This window comes from Pan paniscus, chromosome X, assembly GCF_029289425.2.
Source record: "Pan paniscus chromosome X, NHGRI_mPanPan1-v2.0_pri, whole genome shotgun sequence".
Lineage (NCBI taxonomy): Eukaryota > Metazoa > Chordata > Mammalia > Primates > Hominidae > Pan > Pan paniscus.
The window spans coordinates 56476310-56492761 of NC_073272.2; the positions used below are offsets into that span (position 1 = coordinate 56476310).

At 38.8% G+C, this 16452-nt stretch overlaps 1 protein-coding gene across 2 annotated transcripts; it reads left to right on the forward strand.

Moving 5' to 3' along the window:
• The first annotated feature begins 8907 nt into the window (after window positions 1-8907).
• Window positions 8908-14151, forward strand: LOC129395309 (putative G antigen family E member 3). 2 transcript variants are annotated; one of them, XM_055106472.1, is made up of 5 exons: window positions 8908-9165; window positions 10084-10175; window positions 10673-10781; window positions 11528-11653; window positions 12911-14151. In XM_055106472.1, the coding sequence occupies exons 2-5, from the start codon at window positions 10092-10094 to the stop codon at window positions 12925-12927; spliced, it is 336 nt and encodes a 111-aa protein (XP_054962447.1). In that variant the 5' UTR covers window positions 8908-9165; window positions 10084-10091; the 3' UTR covers window positions 12928-14151. The 2 variants fall into 2 exon arrangements, with proteins under 2 accessions (XP_054962447.1, XP_054962448.1); XM_055106473.1 differs by having other exon boundaries at window positions 10070-10175; window positions 12911-13032.
• Window positions 14152-16452: the final 2301 nt, after the last annotated feature.

Below are 16452 nucleotides of genomic sequence, written 5' to 3' on the forward strand. Positions count from 1 at the left end.
TTCGTAATGTGTCCTTTTTTATTTCTTTTTCTTTTTTTTTTTCTCGAGACAGTCTCCTTTTATCGCCAGACTGGAATGCAATGGCACAGTCTCAGCTCACTAGAACCTCCACCTCCAGGGTTCAAGCAATTCTCTTGCCTCAGCCACCCTAGTAGCTGGGATTACAGGCGCCTACCACCACGCGTGGTTAATTTTTTGTATTTTTAGTGGAGTTGGAGTTTTGCCATGTTGGCCAGGTTGGTCTTGAGGTCCTGGCCTCAAGTGATCCACCTGCCTCAGCCTCTCAAATCCTTTTTCATTTCTGATTTTATTTATTTGGGTTTCTCTCTTTTTTTCTTAGTTTGGCTAATGGTTTGTCAATTTTGGTTAACTTATTAAAAAAACAACTTTTTGTGTTACTGCTCTTTTGTAGGGGTTTTTCATTTCAATTTCATTTATTTCTGCTGGGATCTTTATTATTTCTTCTAATTTTTGGTTTGGTTTGCTCTTTCTTTGCAGCTCTTTAAGATGCATCATTAAATTGTTTATTTGAAGTTTTTACCTGTTTTGTTGTAGGCACTTATAGCTATAAACCTCTTTCCGAGTACTGCTTTTGCTGTATCCCATCGTTTTGGTATGTTGTGTCTCCATTATCATTTGTTTCAACAACATTTTAAATTTCCTTCTTAGCTTCTTCATTGACCCATTATTCATTCAGGAGCAGATTATTCAGTTTTCATGTATTTGTATAGTTTCCAAAATTCCTCTTGTTATTAATTTCTAGTTTTATGGCATTGTGGTCTGATAAGATCCATGATATTATTTCAGGTTTTTTTTTTTGAATGTTTTGAGACCTAACATATGGTCTTGTCCTTAAGAATGATCCACGTGCTGAGGAAAAGAACGTGTATTCTGTAGTCGTTGGATTAAATGTTCTGTAAATATCTATTAGATCCATGTGTGTGTAGTGCAGATTAACTCTATTTTTGTTGTTGTTGTTGTTGTTGTTGAGTTTCTGTCTGGCAGATCTGTCCAATACTGAATGTGGGTTGCTGAAGTCTCCATCTATTATTTTATTGGGGGCTATCTCTCTCTTTAGCTCTTATAGAATTTGTTTTATATATCTGCGTGCTCAAGTGTTGGGTGCATATATATTTAAAATTGTTAATATCCTTTGGATGAATTGACCCCTTTATTATTATATAGTGACCTTTAGTCTCTTCTCAAAGATTTTGTTTTGAAATCTATTTTTTTCTTATTCTTTTTGTATCTTTTAAGTTCAGGCATACATGTGGTGCAGGTTTGTTATACAGGTGAACTTGTGTCATGGGGGTTTGTTGTACAGATTATTTTGTCGCCCAGGTATTAAGCCTGGTACTCATGAGCTATTTTTCCTGATCCTCTCCCTCCTCCCATCCTCCACTCTTTGGTGGGCCCCAGTGTCTGTTGTTCTCCTCTGTGTGTTTATTTTTTCCCATTTATAGCTTCCACTTATAAGTGAGAACATGCAGTATTTAGTTTTCTGTTCATGCATTACTTTGCTAAGTATAATGACCTCCAGCTCCATCCATGTTCTGGCCACGGAGATAATGTCATTTCGTTTTTATGGCTGCATCCTATTCCATGGTATATGTGTACTCCATTTTCTTTATCCAGTCTACCATCGATGGGCTTTTTGGTTGATTCCATATCTTTGGTATTGTGAATAGTGCTGCAGTGAACATATGCGTACATGGGTCTTTATGATAGAACAGTTTATATCCCTTTGGCTGTATACCCAGTAATGGGATTGCTTGGATGGAATGGTAGTTTTGCTTTTAGGTCTCTGGGGAATCAGCACACTGTTTCCTACAATGGTTGAACTAATTTAACTTCTACCAACAGTGAATAAGTGTTTTTCTCCACAATGTCACCAGCATCTGTTATTTTGTTCTATTTTAGTTTTTTTACTTTTTAATAATAGCCATTCTGACTGGTGTGAGATATGTCATTGTGATTTGAATTGCACTTCTCCAATGATCAGTGGCTTTGAAAGCTAATTTTGTATTTTGTTGGTTTAAAGTCTGTTTTATCAGAGACTAGGATTGCAACTCCAGCTTTTTTTTTTTCTGCTTTTCATTTACTTGGTCAGTATTCCTCCATCCCTTTATTTTGAGCCTGTGTGTCCTTTGCACGTGTGATGGGTCTTCTGTATCTGTCACACCGATGGGTCTTGACTTTTTATCCAATGTGCCAGTCTGTGTGTTTTAATTGGGTGTTTATCCCACTTACATTTAAGATTAATATTGTTATGTGTGAATTTGATTCTGTCATCATGATGCTAGCTGGTTATTTTGCACATTAGTTGATGCAGTATCTTCATAGTGTCGTTTGTCTTCATTTTTTTGTTTGTTTTTGCAGTGGCTGGTGCTGCTTTCTCCTTTTCATATTTAGTGCTTTCTTCAGGAGCTCTTGTAAGGCAGGCCTGACGGTGACAAAATCCCTCAGCATTTGCTGTTCTGGAAAGGATTTTGTTTCTCCTTCCCTTACGAAGCTTAGTTTGGCCGGATATGAAATTCTGGGTTGAAAATTCTGTCTTTAGGCTGAGACAATGGAGTTTTCTAGATATGCAATCATGTCGTCTGCAAACAGGGACAAGTTGACTTCCTCTTTTCCTAATTGAATACCCTTTATTTCCTTCTCCTGCCTAATTGCCCTGGCCAGAACTTCCAACACTGTGTTGAATAGGAGTGGTGAGAGAGGGCATCCCTGTCTTGTGCCAGTTTTCAAAGGGAATGCTTCCAGTTTTTGCCCATTCAGTATGATATTGGCTGTGGGTTTGTCATAGATAGCTCTTATTATTTTGAGATACGTCCCATCAATACCTAATTTATTGAGAGTTTTTAGCATGAAGCGTTGTTGAATTTTGTCAAAGGCCTTTTCTGCATCTATTGAGATAATCATGTGGTTTTTGTTGTTGGTTCTGTTTATATGCTGGATTACATTTATTGATTTGCATATATTGACCCAGCCTTGCATCCCAGGGATGAAGCCCACTTGATCATGGTGGATAAGCTTTTTGATGTGCTGCTGGATTTGGTTTGCCAGTATTTTCTTGAGGATTTTTGCATCAATGTTCATCAAGGATATTGGTCTAAAATTCTCTTTTTTGGTTGTGTCTCTGCCAGGCTTTGGTATCAGGATGATGCTGGCCTCATAAAATGAGTTAGGGAGGATTCCCTCTTTTTCTATTGATTGGAATAGTTTCAGAAGGGATGGTACCAGTTCCTCCTTGTACCTCTGGTAGAATTCGGCTGTGAATCCATCTGGTCCTGGACTCTTTTTGGTTGGTAAGCTATTGATTATTGCCACAATTTCAGAGCCTGTTATTGGTCTATTCAGAGATTCAACTTCTTCCTGGTTTAGTCTTGGGAGGGTGTATGTGTCGAGGAATTTATCCATTTCTTCTAGATTTTCTAGTTTATTTGCGCAGAGGTGTTTGTAGTATTCTCTGATGGTAGTTTGTATTTCTGTGGGATTGGTGGTGATATCCCCTTTATCATTTTTTATTGCGTCTATTTGATTCTCCTCTCTTTTTTTCTTTATTAGTCTTGCTAGCGGTCTATCAATTTTGTTGATCCTTTCAAAAAACCAGCTCCTGGATTCATTAATTTTTTGAAGGGTTTTTTTGGTCTCTATTTCCTTCAGTTCTGCTCTGATTTTTGTTATTTCTTGCCTTCTGCTAGCTTTTGAATGTGTTTGCTCTTGCTTTTCTAGTTCTTTTAATTGTGATGTTAGGGTGTCCATTTTGGATCTTTCCTGCTTTCTGTTGTGGGCATTTAGTGCTATAAATTTCCCTCTACACACTGCTTTGAATGTGTCCCAGAGATTCTGGTATGTTGTGTCTTTGTTCTCGTTGGTTTCAAAGAACATCTTTATTTCTGCCTTCATTTCGTTATGTACCCAGTAGTCATTTAGGAGCAGGTTGTTCAGTTTCCATGTAGGTGAGCGGTTTTGAGTGAGTTTCTTAATCCTGAGTTCTAGTTTGATTGCACTGCGGTCTGAGAGACAGTTTGTTACAATTTCTGTTCTTTTACATTTGCTGAGGAGAGCTTTACTTCCAAGTATGTGGTCAATTTTGGAATAGGTGTGGTGTGGTGCTGAAAAAAATGTATATTCTGTTGATTTGGGGTGGAGAGTTCTGTAGATGTCTATTAGGTCCGCTTGGTGCAGAGCTGAGTTCAATTCCTGGGTATCCTTGTTAACTTTCTGTCTCATTGATCTGTGTAATGTTGACAGTGGGGTGTTAAAGTCTCCCATTATTGTGTGGGAGTCTTAAGTCTCTTTATAGGTTACTCAGGACTTGCTTTATGAATCTGGGTGCTCCTGTATTGGGTGCATATATATTTAGGATAGTTAGCTCTTCTTGTTGAATTGATCCCTTTACCATTATGTAATGGCCTTCTTTGTCTCTTTTGATCTTTGTTGGTTTAAAGTGTGTTTTATCAGAGACTAGGATTGCAACCCCTGCCTTTTTTTGTTTTCCATTTGCTTGGTACATCTTCCTCCATCCTTTTATTTTGAGCCTATGTGTGTCTCTGCATGTGAGTTGCGTTTCCTGAATACAGCACACTGATAGGTCTTGACTCTTTATCCAATTTGCCAGTCTGTGTCTTTTAATTGGAGCATGTAGTCCATTTACATTTAAAGTTAATATTGTTATGTGTGAATTTGATCCTGTCATTATGATGTTAGCTGGTTATTTTGCTCGTTAGTTGATGCAGTTTCTTCCTAGTCTCGATGGCCTTTACATTTTGGCATGATTTTGCAGCGGCTGGTACTGGTTGTGCCTCACACCAGTTAGAATGGCAGTCATTAAAAAGTCAGGAAACAACAGGTGCTGGAGAGAATGTGGAGAAATAGGAACACTTTTACATTGTTGGTGGGACTGTAAACTAGTTCAGCCATTGTGGAAGTCAGTGTGGCGATTCCTCAGGGATCTAGAACTAGAAATACATTTGACTCAGCCATCCCATTACTGGGTATATGCCCAAAGGACTATAAATCATGCTGCTATAAAGACACATGCACACGTATGTTTATTGCGGCACTATTCACAATAGCAAAGACTTGGAACCAACCCAAATGTCCAACAATGATAGACTGGATGAAGAAAATGTGGCACATATACACCATGGAATACTATGCAGCCATAAAAAATGATGAGTTCATGTCCTTTGTAGGGACATGGATGAAATTGGAAATCATCATTCTCAGTAAACTATCACAAGGACAAAAAACCAAACACTGCATGTTCTCACTTACAGATGGGAATTGAACAATGACAACACATGGACACAGGAAGGGGAACATCACACTCTGGGGACTGTTGGGTGTGGGGACGGGGGAGGGATAGCATTAGGAGATATGCTTAATGCTAAATGACGAGTTAATGGGTGCAGCACACCAGCATGGCACATGTATACATATGTAACTAACCTGCACATTGTGCACATATACCCTAAAACTTAAAGTATAATAATAGTAAAAAATAAAAATAAATAAATAAAAATAAAAGAAAATTCTTTTTTTTTTTTTTTTTTTTTTTGAGACGGAGTCTCGCTTTGTCGCCCAGGCTGGAGTGCAGTGGCGCGATCTCGGCTCACTGCAAGCTCCGCCTCCCGGGTTCACGCCATTCTCCTGCCTCAGCCTCCCGAGTAGCTGGGACTACAGGCGCCCGCTACCACGCCCGGCTAATTTTTTGTATTTTTAGTAGAGACGGGGTTTCACCGTGTTAGCCAGGATGGTCTCGATCTCCTGACCTCGTGATCCGCCCGCCTCGGCCTCCCAAAGTGCTGGGATTACAGGCGTGAGCCACCGCGCCCGGCCAAGAAAATTCTTTCTTTATGAATGCTGAATAGTGGCCCCCACTCTCTTCTGGCTTGTAGGGTTTCTGTAGAGAGATCCGCTGTTAGTCTGATGAGCTTCCCTTTGTAGGTAACCTGACCTTTCTCTGTGGCGGCCATTAACATTTTTTCCTTTGTTTCAACCTTGGAGAATCTGATGATTATTGTCTTGAGATTGCTCTTCCCAAGGAGTAGCAGAGTGGTGTTTTCTGTATTTCTTGAATTTGAATGTTGGCCTGTCTTGCGCGGTTGAGGAAGTTCTCCTGGATAATATCCTGGGTCTCTGGGAAATGAGCACACAGTTTCCTACAATGGTTGAACTAATTTACACTTCCACCAACAGTGAATAAGTGTTTTTTTCCTCTACTATGTCACCAGCATCTGTTATTTTATTGTATTTTTTTACTTTTTAATAATAGCCGTCCTGACTGGTGTGAGATGATATCTCATTGTGGTTTGAATTGCATTTCTCCAATGATCAGTGACTTTGAACTTTATTTCATGTGCTTGTTGGCCGCGTGCACGTCTTCCTTTGAAAGTGTCTGTTCATGTCCTTGGCGCACTTTTTAATGGTATGGATTGTTTTGTTTTGTTTTGTTTATTGACATGCAGTCTCGGTCTGTTGCCCAGGCTGGAGTGCAGTGGCACGATCTCCACTCACTATAACCTCCACTTCCCAGGTTCAAGCTATTCTGCTGCCTCAGCTATGCTAGTATCTGGGATTACAGGTGTGCACCACCTCGCACAGCTAATTTTTGTATTTTATGATAGAGCCAGGGTTTTCCATCTTGGCCAGGCTGGTCTTGAAATCCTGGCCTCCAGTGATCTGCGCATCTTGGCCTCACAAAGTGCTGGGATTACAGGTGTGCACCACCTCGCACAGCTAATTTTTGTATTTTATGGTAGAGCCAGGGTTTTCCATCTTGGCCAGGCTGATCTTGAAATCCTGGCCTCCAGTGATCTGCCCATCTTGGCCTCACAAAGTGCTGGAATTACAGGTGTGAGGCACCACGCATGGCGTGTCATTTTAGTGTTTTTTGTTTGTTTGTTTGTATTTTGGTAAATTTCTTTAAGTTCTTTATAGATGCTGGATACAAAACCTTAGACAGATGCATAGTTTGCAAACATTTTCTTCCATTCTGTGTGTTGGTTGTTGTCTCTGTGGATAGTTTTTTTTTTTTTTTTTTTTTTTTGCTGTGCAGGAGCTCTTTAGTTTAATTAGATCCCATTTGTCAATGTTTGCTTTTGTTGCCATTGCTTTTGGCATCTTCGTTATGAAACCTTTGCCTTTTCCTGTGTCCGGAGTGACGTTGCCTACGTTGTCTTCCAGGGTTTTTACAGATTTGGGTTTTACATTTAAGTTCTTAATCCACCTTTAGTTAATTTTTTTAATAAGAAGTGGTCCAGTTTCAGTCTTTTACATACAGCTAGCCAGTTATCTCAGCACCATTTATTGAATAGGGATTCCTGTCTACGTTGCTTGTTTTTGTCAACTTTGTTGAAGATCAGGTGGTAATAGGTGTGAGGTGTGCAGCATTATTTCTGGGCTGTGTATTCTACTTCATTGGTCTCTGTGACTGTTTTGGTACCGGTACCATGCTATTTGGATTACCGTGGCCTTGTATTATAGTCTGAAGTCAGGTAATATGATGCTTTTGGCTTCATTCTTATTGCTTAGGATTGCCTTGGCTATTTGGGCTCTTTTTTGGTTCCATATGAATTTTAAAGTACTTTTTTTCTAATTCTGTGAGGAATGTCATTGGTACTTTAATAGGAATATCATTGAATGTATGAATTGCTTTGGTCAATTAGGCCATTTTGCCAGTATTGCTTATTCCTGTTCACGAGCATGAAATGTTTTTCCATTTGTTTGTGTCATCTCTGATTTCTTTGAGCAGTGTTTTGTAGTTCTCATAGTAGAGATTGTTCTCCTCCCTCGTTAGCTGTATTCCTAGGTATTTTTTTTTTGTGGCAATTGTGAATGGGATTGTGTTTCTGATTTGGCTCTGCGCTTGAAGGTAGTTGGTGTACAGAAACACTTCTGGTTTTTATACATTAATTTTGTATCTTGAAGCTTTCCTGAAGTTGTTTATAAGATCAAGGAGCTTTTGGGCAGAGATTCTGGGATTTTCTAGGTATAGAATCACATGGTTTCCAAACAGATTGTTTGACTTGTGTGAAAAACATAGTGGAGTAAAAGCAAACACGTGTCAGCAATGGAATGGAAAAATAAAAGTGCCCATGAATAAATTTAATTTGAATGTGAAGAACGAATATGAAGCAAATAACACAATCATTGTGTGGGATATGTTAAAAGACTTGAGGAATTGAGGAGTGGCTTTTTTTTTTTTGATAGAGAGATTCTAAAATAGAAAGATGGCTATTGTCCCAGAGTTAACATGTAATATAAAAATAATAACTAGTGTCTCAACAGGAATATTTTAGCACCTGATCAAATGATTCTGAAGTTCATCTGAAAGACCAACGTGTCAGAATTGATAGAAAAGGAGAAATCAATGAGCGAGGGCAAGCATTATTTCACATTTCAAATATAATTTAAGCTACAGCAATTAAAATAGTGTAGTAGTGGTTCAGGTATAAACAACTCAATGGAAGAAAATTAAAAGAAGAGAGTTACATACAAAATTGAGTGGGGATGTAGGTGATGATAAAAGAGCCATTTCAAAACAGTGGGTGAAACAGGGATTCAACAAATAATGTTGAGTTCCTACCACTTTAATTTTGTCCAGATGGATCAAAGATTTTGAACGTACAATAATGCAACCAAAAACTATGAATGTCTTATATTGGAATGGGTAAGACAATTGCAAGCATGACAGCAAACTCGTGAAGGAGGCAAGAAAATGATTTATGGAAGCATATATAAAACAGATATTAAAATATTTAAGATTTATTTCTATGATGGTGAAGTTTTCTGAAACACATTATTAGAGTAACCTGTGGCTCATATTCTCCAAAGCCACTGGAAGTGAAAGAAAGGGTGGGCGGGGGAAAAAGAAAAGTGCTTTGCAAGTTCATTTTCGTTGTCAGGAGCGCTGGTGGTTTAGGTTCTCCACAGACGCAGGAAAACATCAGTCACGAGGCGAATGTCCCAGTCAGTGTGCATGCTGCACAGACCTGTTGCTGCACTTGTCTGTTGTTACGCATGTCTGTTGCTACACGTGTCTGTTGTTGCGCATGCGCCTTGCTGCCCGCCTTCTGTCCACACACAGCTCTGCAAGGAGAGTGTCTTCATTCTTTCCGCCATCTTGATTCTTTGTCACTGACCGAGACTCAGCCGGTAGGTCCGCAGAGCGGTCTTCCTGGGAATTTAGTTGTGGGTGAATGTGTGGAGGAGCCAGCTGGCTTTGGACAGGTCCTGCGGCACAGTCCGTGGCTTCCGAGGGAAAAGGGCCTCGCGGTCGTCGTCCGGCCCCTCCCAGGTCGGGATGCCACCGTGGGACTTGTCGTCGTGGCTGGGCTGGGACGAGGGACGAGGGAGGAAGGTGGGCCGCAGAGGGGAGGGATCGCGTGAAGATGGGGCGAGTGCTGGGGGTGCTGTTAGAGGTGTCTGAGTCTCGAAAACTCCTGGAACCCTCTGAGAGAGGACAGTTTCCAGACTCCTCGGTAGGGACGCGGGGAAGGGACCGTGTGGTCAGTAAGGAAGGGGCCTGGGAACTGGGAACGCTGTGGGCTGGTGACTGTGGCCCCGAGGTCTGTAGAATGCCTGGCAGAGGTGTCCCGTGAGGAGCATAACGTTCACTCTGTTTCGCAATTTCTCACCTCCGCCATGGACGCCATGGAAGGAATGGGCGAGGCTGTGCTTTCCAACAAGACTTGATTTTGAGAGGGGTGTGGGGGTGAAACGGGCCTAGCAAATCAGAGTGGGACAAAAGCAGTAGTCATTTCAGTTTCAATTCTCTGCCCTTTTTTCCCCCAAATGTCTTCATGATGGAGAGTCTAATTGTGAAACCAAAACGCAGAAATGTCCTCTGTCTTGCTATGGCGTTAAGGGGATTTCTATGCCTCTTCGACTATGATACAAACAAATCTGTCCTTAGTTTGATTGGAAAGCGTGGGTACTTATCAATGCTCTGTGAATTACGTTGAAAATATTTTCAAAATTAAAAAAATACAAATCACCATTTTGCCATGGAATGTTCATATATATAGCTAAGTTCTTATACACTTTTTCCAAATAACAGTATTCTATTTTCAGTGGGAAATATGAGTGAGCATGTGAGAACAAGATCCCAATCCTCAGAAAGAGGAAATGACCAAGAGTCTTCCCAGCCAGTTGGATCTGTGATTGTGAGTCCTTTAACATTTGATGTTTCCTATTAACACAATTTATTTTAAGAAATATTTTTGAGCTAGTGTACACGCACTGATACAGGTGTTCCATGCTGATAAAAAATAATGATGGCATCTCATGAAGGAAACGTTGGTTCAGGAATATTATATTCTGGTGTTACCTGTATGGATATGGATATTTCTCTCTCTCTCTCTCTCTATATATATATATGTGTGTGTGTATATGTATATATGTATATATATGTATATATGTATGTATGTATATATGTACATATGTATGTATGTATATATGTATATATATGTATGTATGTGTGTATGTATGTATGCATGTATATATACATGTATGTATATACGTATGTATGTATGTATGTATATACATATGTATGTATATATATATGTTGGAAAAATGTCTTTAGATTTATGATTTGATGCACATATGCATTTGTGTATTTATATTATTGACTTTTTATTCACACACACACTTACACCCTTAGGTCCAGCAGCCCACTGAGGAAAAACGTCAAGAAGAGCAACCACCAACTGATAATCAGGGTATTGCACCTAGTGGGGAGATTGAAAATGAAGGAGCACCTGCCGTTCAAGGTGAAGGGAGAGTGGAGAATAATGCTTATGGGTGGCGGAGGTATATTTATGCATTATGTTTTATGACATACCAGTTACAGGAGGACAGAAAACATTAGGAAGGAATCTTAAACATTTCCTACTGCTGCTGTGGAGAGGGGTGGAGCAAGGACACATAAAAAGCCACTAAACTTTCCTACCATTTTGACGGAGGCTTTTTATTGATTGGGTATTTGCATGGTTGCCATAAACCTTTGAGTGTTTTCCACAGCTCCCGTATGGTTTGTTCAGCCATTTTCTGTTTTTTTGTTTTGTTTTGTTTTATGTTTCTGTGGAAGAATGGCAGCTTGCAGTTTCCTAGTCTGCCATCTGCGGACATCTCATGTATTTTTTAAGAAACTTTTTAACACACATTTATTAATGCTTCCTCATGCCACGTAATATACTAAGTGCTGGAGAAGTCAGTGCCAAATTTTTGCCTAAAGCTCATAGTCTATTCAGATTGACTCAAACAAATCACTGATTTAATGTGATAAGAATAAGAACAAATGAGTACAAAAGGGACAAGTAAGTTGTCTAGGGCCAGCCTTGGGAAAGGAAAGGGCAATGTTTGAACATCTCTGCTTTCCTGTTTTCCTGGCAGCAGATTCCTGAAATAATTAGCCTACAGGTTTTTACTTCATAATGATGAGGGAATAAATATTATCATTTCCTCGTTCATAGTTCATGTTTTAATTTGTAAACTGATGACCTTTTTATCTTTTAAGAGCCTGACATGGAAGCTTTTCAACAGGAACTGGCTCTGCTTAAGATAGAGGATGAGCCTGGAGATGGTCCTGATGTCAGGGAGGGGACTCTGCCCACTTTTGATCCCACTAAAGTGCTGGAAGCAGGTTTGTTATTCATTTAAGATGCAAACTATATGGTTTCTGTTTTCACAATATTATATTGTGCGTGACACAGAGGTAAAATTACTACTACTTTAATATCATACTCATGTCTAAAGATTCTTTGAAGGTAGTTCAGGCCCCAGATGGCTGCCTTACACACTATCAGAGATAGAGGGCCAGGTGTGGTGGCTCATGCTGTTAATTCCAGCACTTTGGGAGGCCGAGACAGAAAGATCACTTGAGGCCAGGACTTCCAGAGATGGAGAAAAATTGGGTCAAAGCTAATTGGATTACGATATGAAAGATATGAAACATGCTAAGACAGTAGATTTCGAGTGTCTTCACAGCTATGTGAAGCATATATTAATTAGCTTGATGTAGCCATTTCACAATGTGTATATATATTTTAAAGCATCATGTTATACATGATAAATATATACGGTTTTATGTGTCATTTTTTAAAAAAGATACGAAAACGTGTTCTGACTTTTGAATGTAAGTCATTTAAGCAACAGTCAATGATTTTCAAATATTTTTATAGAGGCCTGTTTTTAACAAATATGTAACATGTTTATAATAAGCATTAGTTTATATTTCGATGTTAACTGTGATGTTAATGGCTTAAAGCTAGCATGGGTATTCAGTTTACCATATAAACTGAACTGCTTTTAGGCATGTAAAGAGGCAGGAGTACCGGTGAAAATAGTGACAAATGTTCGCCCTACTTAAAGCAACTACATGATGGCTACACTAGTCCAAAGTAACGTTTTTACACTTTTTCACAAGAGACACAAAACAAATGTAATACTGACTTTTCTATTTCCTTCACTTAGGCCGTTCTAAGCATATTCTATATTCAGAGTGTCATTTCATATCAGACTATTTAAATGATACTTTAAAATATCTTTTTCCCTTAGGATTTTATTTCGTTGAATTTTCATTGAAAGTATATGTGTTTTTTTTTTTGCTTTCCACTTATACATACAAAATAGATTCACTTGATTTAATTCATTCTGAACTTGAACAGTCTCTTCGTTTCCTTATTCTACTAGAAAAAGTGGCATGAATTAAAAATATTGTTAATATGCCTGGAAGTCTACCTTCAGAGTTTATTCAGAGGCTAACTGGCTGTAAGCTAAAGGGTCACTCACCCTCAGGGTTCTGATATTAGTTCATCAACAACGGTAGTTGTATACCTCTAGTGTCATATGAATAAAAATCTGCTGAGTAACGGGCCCTAATTTAATATTTATTTTATAGGTGATGTGCAACCATAGGTTTCAAGCAAGACAAATGAAGACTGAAACCAAGAACGTTATTCTTAATCTGGAAATTTGACCGATAATATTCTCTTAATAAAGTTTTAAGTTTTCTGCAAAGAATCCTTGCACAGTTTTGTTAAATTTATTTCTGGATCTTTAATACTCTTGAGAATTGTATCTTTTTTGAAAGTTTAAATCCTGTATTTGAGATGGTACATAGAGATAAAATGTTGGTACATTGATTTTCTATCATAGATAGATAGGAACCTGGACGCTTTCATAGGGGGATGCCAACAGCTGCACAGATGGAAAAGGCCACCTGGGGCCAGGCATGTCCACCATGGGCTTTCCACCTCCTCGTTTTTAGCACGTGCACAGTAAGAATGAAATGAGCAACATGGAGTAGCTCAGGCTGAGGACCCGCCTGCATAATAAAAGATTAGGTTGGGGGCTGCCAGAGATTCACACCCTATGCAGATGGTACACCTGGTCCTAACTGGTTGTTTGTACCCTATGTAGGTGATCAGATACTACCTCCCCACTAGCTCATCTATAAAAACCACTGCCTTTCACTGCCGGATGGCAACCGTTTTTTCTGGGACCCCTCTCTGTAGTAGAAAGCTGTTCTCTTTGTTTCTCCTATTAACTTTCTGCTCTACACCTCACTCTTGGTGTGCCCATGTCCTTGATTTCCTTGGCTGTGAGACCAAGAACCCTGGATGTTACCCCGGACAGCGAGGCCACTTCAATACTAGCTGTGGGTCTGTGGTATATGGCTTTTATTACATTGAAGTATGTTCCTTCTTTCCCCGGTGTTTCGAGGGTTTGTATCATGATGAAATATTGAGTTTTATTAAATGCTTTTCAGCATCGATCAAAATGACTATATGGTTTGTATCCTTCATTCGGTTGATAATGATTTATCACATACATTAATTTGCATATGTTGAACCATCCTTCCATCCCGGGGATAAATCTCACTTGGTCATGATGATGATTCTTTCTAGCGTATTGTTGAATTTGATTTGCTAGTATTCTGTTGAGGATTTCTGCATCAATATTCATCAGCGGTTTTGCCCTGTAGTTTTCTTTTGCTGATGTGTCTTTGTCTGGTTTTGGTATCAGGGTAATACTGGCCTCATAGAATTAGTTTGGAAGTATTCCCTCCTTCTCTATTTTTCAAAATAGTTTGAGTAGGATTGGTATTAGTCCTTCTTTAAATGTTGGGTAGAATTCATTAGTGAAGCCATCAGGTCTGGCGTTTCTTTACTGGAAGACTTTTATTATGGCTTTGATCTTGTTGCTTGTTACTGGTCTGTTCAGTTTATGGATTTCTTCCTGGTTCAATCTTCGGAGGTTGTATGTATTTAGGATTTAGTCCATTTTTTTCTAGATTTTCCAATTTATAGGCATGGAGTTTCTCATAGGAGCCAGTTATGATCCTTTGAATTTTTGCAGCATCAGTTTCGTAATGTGTCCTTTTTTATTTCTTTTTCTTTTTTTTTTTCTCGAGACAGTCTCCTTTTATCGCCAGACTGGAATGCAATGGCACAGTCTCAGCTCACTAGAACCTCCACCTCCAGGGTTCAAGCAATTCTCTTGCCTCAGCCACCCTAGTAGCTGGGATTACAGGCGCCTACCACCACGCGTGGTTAATTTTTTGTATTTTTAGTGGAGTTGGAGTTTTGCCATGTTGGCCAGGTTGGTCTTGAGGTCCTGGCCTCAAGTGATCCACCTGCCTCAGCCTCTCAAATCCTTTTTCATTTCTGATTTTATTTATTTGGGTTTCTCTCTTTTTTTCTTAGTTTGGCTAATGGTTTGTCAATTTTGGTTAACTTATTAAAAAAACAACTTTTTGTGTTACTGCTCTTTTGTAGGGGTTTTTCATTTCAATTTCATTTATTTCTGCTGGGATCTTTATTATTTCTTCTAATTTTTGGTTTGGTTTGCTCTTTCTTTGCAGCTCTTTAAGATGCATCATTAAATTGTTTATTTGAAGTTTTTACCTGTTTTGTTGTAGGCACTTATAGCTATAAACCTCTTTCCGAGTACTGCTTTTGCTGTATCCCATCGTTTTGGTATGTTGTGTCTCCATTATCATTTGTTTCAACAACATTTTAAATTTCCTTCTTAGCTTCTTCATTGACCCATTATTCATTCAGGAGCAGATTATTCAGTTTTCATGTATTTGTATAGTTTCCAAAATTCCTCTTGTTATTAATTTCTAGTTTTATGGCATTGTGGTCTGATAAGATCCATGATATTATTTCAGGTTTTTTTTTTTGAATGTTTTGAGACCTAACATATGGTCTTGTCCTTAAGAATGATCCACGTGCTGAGGAAAAGAACGTGTATTCTGTAGTCGTTGGATTAAATGTTCTGTAAATATCTATTAGATCCATGTGTGTGTAGTGCAGATTAACTCTATTTTTGTTGTTGTTGTTGTTGTTGTTGAGTTTCTGTCTGGCAGATCTGTCCAATACTGAATGTGGGTTGCTGAAGTCTCCATCTATTATTTTATTGGGGGCTATCTCTCTCTTTAGCTCTTATAGAATTTGTTTTATATATCTGCGTGCTCAAGTGTTGGGTGCATATATATTTAAAATTGTTAATATCCTTTGGATGAATTGACCCCTTTATTATTATATAGTGACCTTTAGTCTCTTCTCAAAGATTTTGTTTTGAAATCTATTTTTTTCTTATTCTTTTTGTATCTTTTAAGTTCAGGCATACATGTGGTGCAGGTTTGTTATACAGGTGAACTTGTGTCATGGGGGTTTGTTGTACAGATTATTTTGTCGCCCAGGTATTAAGCCTGGTACTCATGAGCTATTTTTCCTGATCCTCTCCCTCCTCCCATCCTCCACTCTTTGGTGGGCCCCAGTGTCTGTTGTTCTCCTCTGTGTGTTTATTTTTTCCCATTTATAGCTTCCACTTATAAGTGAGAACATGCAGTATTTAGTTTTCTGTTCATGCATTACTTTGCTAAGTATAATGACCTCCAGCTCCATCCATGTTCTGGCCACGGAGATAATGTCATTTCGTTTTTATGGCTGCATCCTATTCCATGGTATATGTGTACTCCATTTTCTTTATCCAGTCTACCATCGATGGGCTTTTTGGTTGATTCCATATCTTTGGTATTGTGAATAGTGCTGCAGTGAACATATGCGTACATGGGTCTTTATGATAGAACAGTTTATATCCCTTTGGCTGTATACCCAGTAATGGGATTGCTTGGATGGAATGGTAGTTTTGCTTTTAGGTCTCTGGGGAATCAGCACACTGTTTCCTACAATGGTTGAACTAATTTAACTTCTACCAACAGTGAATAAGTGTTTTTCTCCACAATGTCACCAGCATCTGTTATTTTGTTCTATTTTAGTTTTTTTACTTTTTAATAATAGCCATTCTGACTGGTGTGAGATATGTCATTGTGATTTGAATTGCACTTCTCCAATGATCAGTGGCTTTGAAAGCTAATTTTGTATTTTGTTGGTTTAAAGTCTGTTTTATCAGAGACTAGGATTGCAACTCCAG

What these genes read in the sequence shown, in the direction of transcription:
- LOC129395309 (XM_055106472.1), top strand. Translation starts at nt 10,092, where the DNA reads ATGAGTGAGCATGTGAGAACAAGATCCCAATCCTCAGAAAGAGGAAAT. An exon ending in AGCCAGTTGGATCTGTGATT is followed by an intron (nt 10,176 to 10,672) that starts GTGAGTCCTTTA and finishes TTACACCCTTAG; the next exon opens with GTCCAGCAGCCCACTGAGGA. An exon ending in AGGAGCACCTGCCGTTCAAG is followed by an intron (nt 10,782 to 11,527) that starts GTGAAGGGAGAG and finishes TTATCTTTTAAG; the next exon opens with AGCCTGACATGGAAGCTTTT.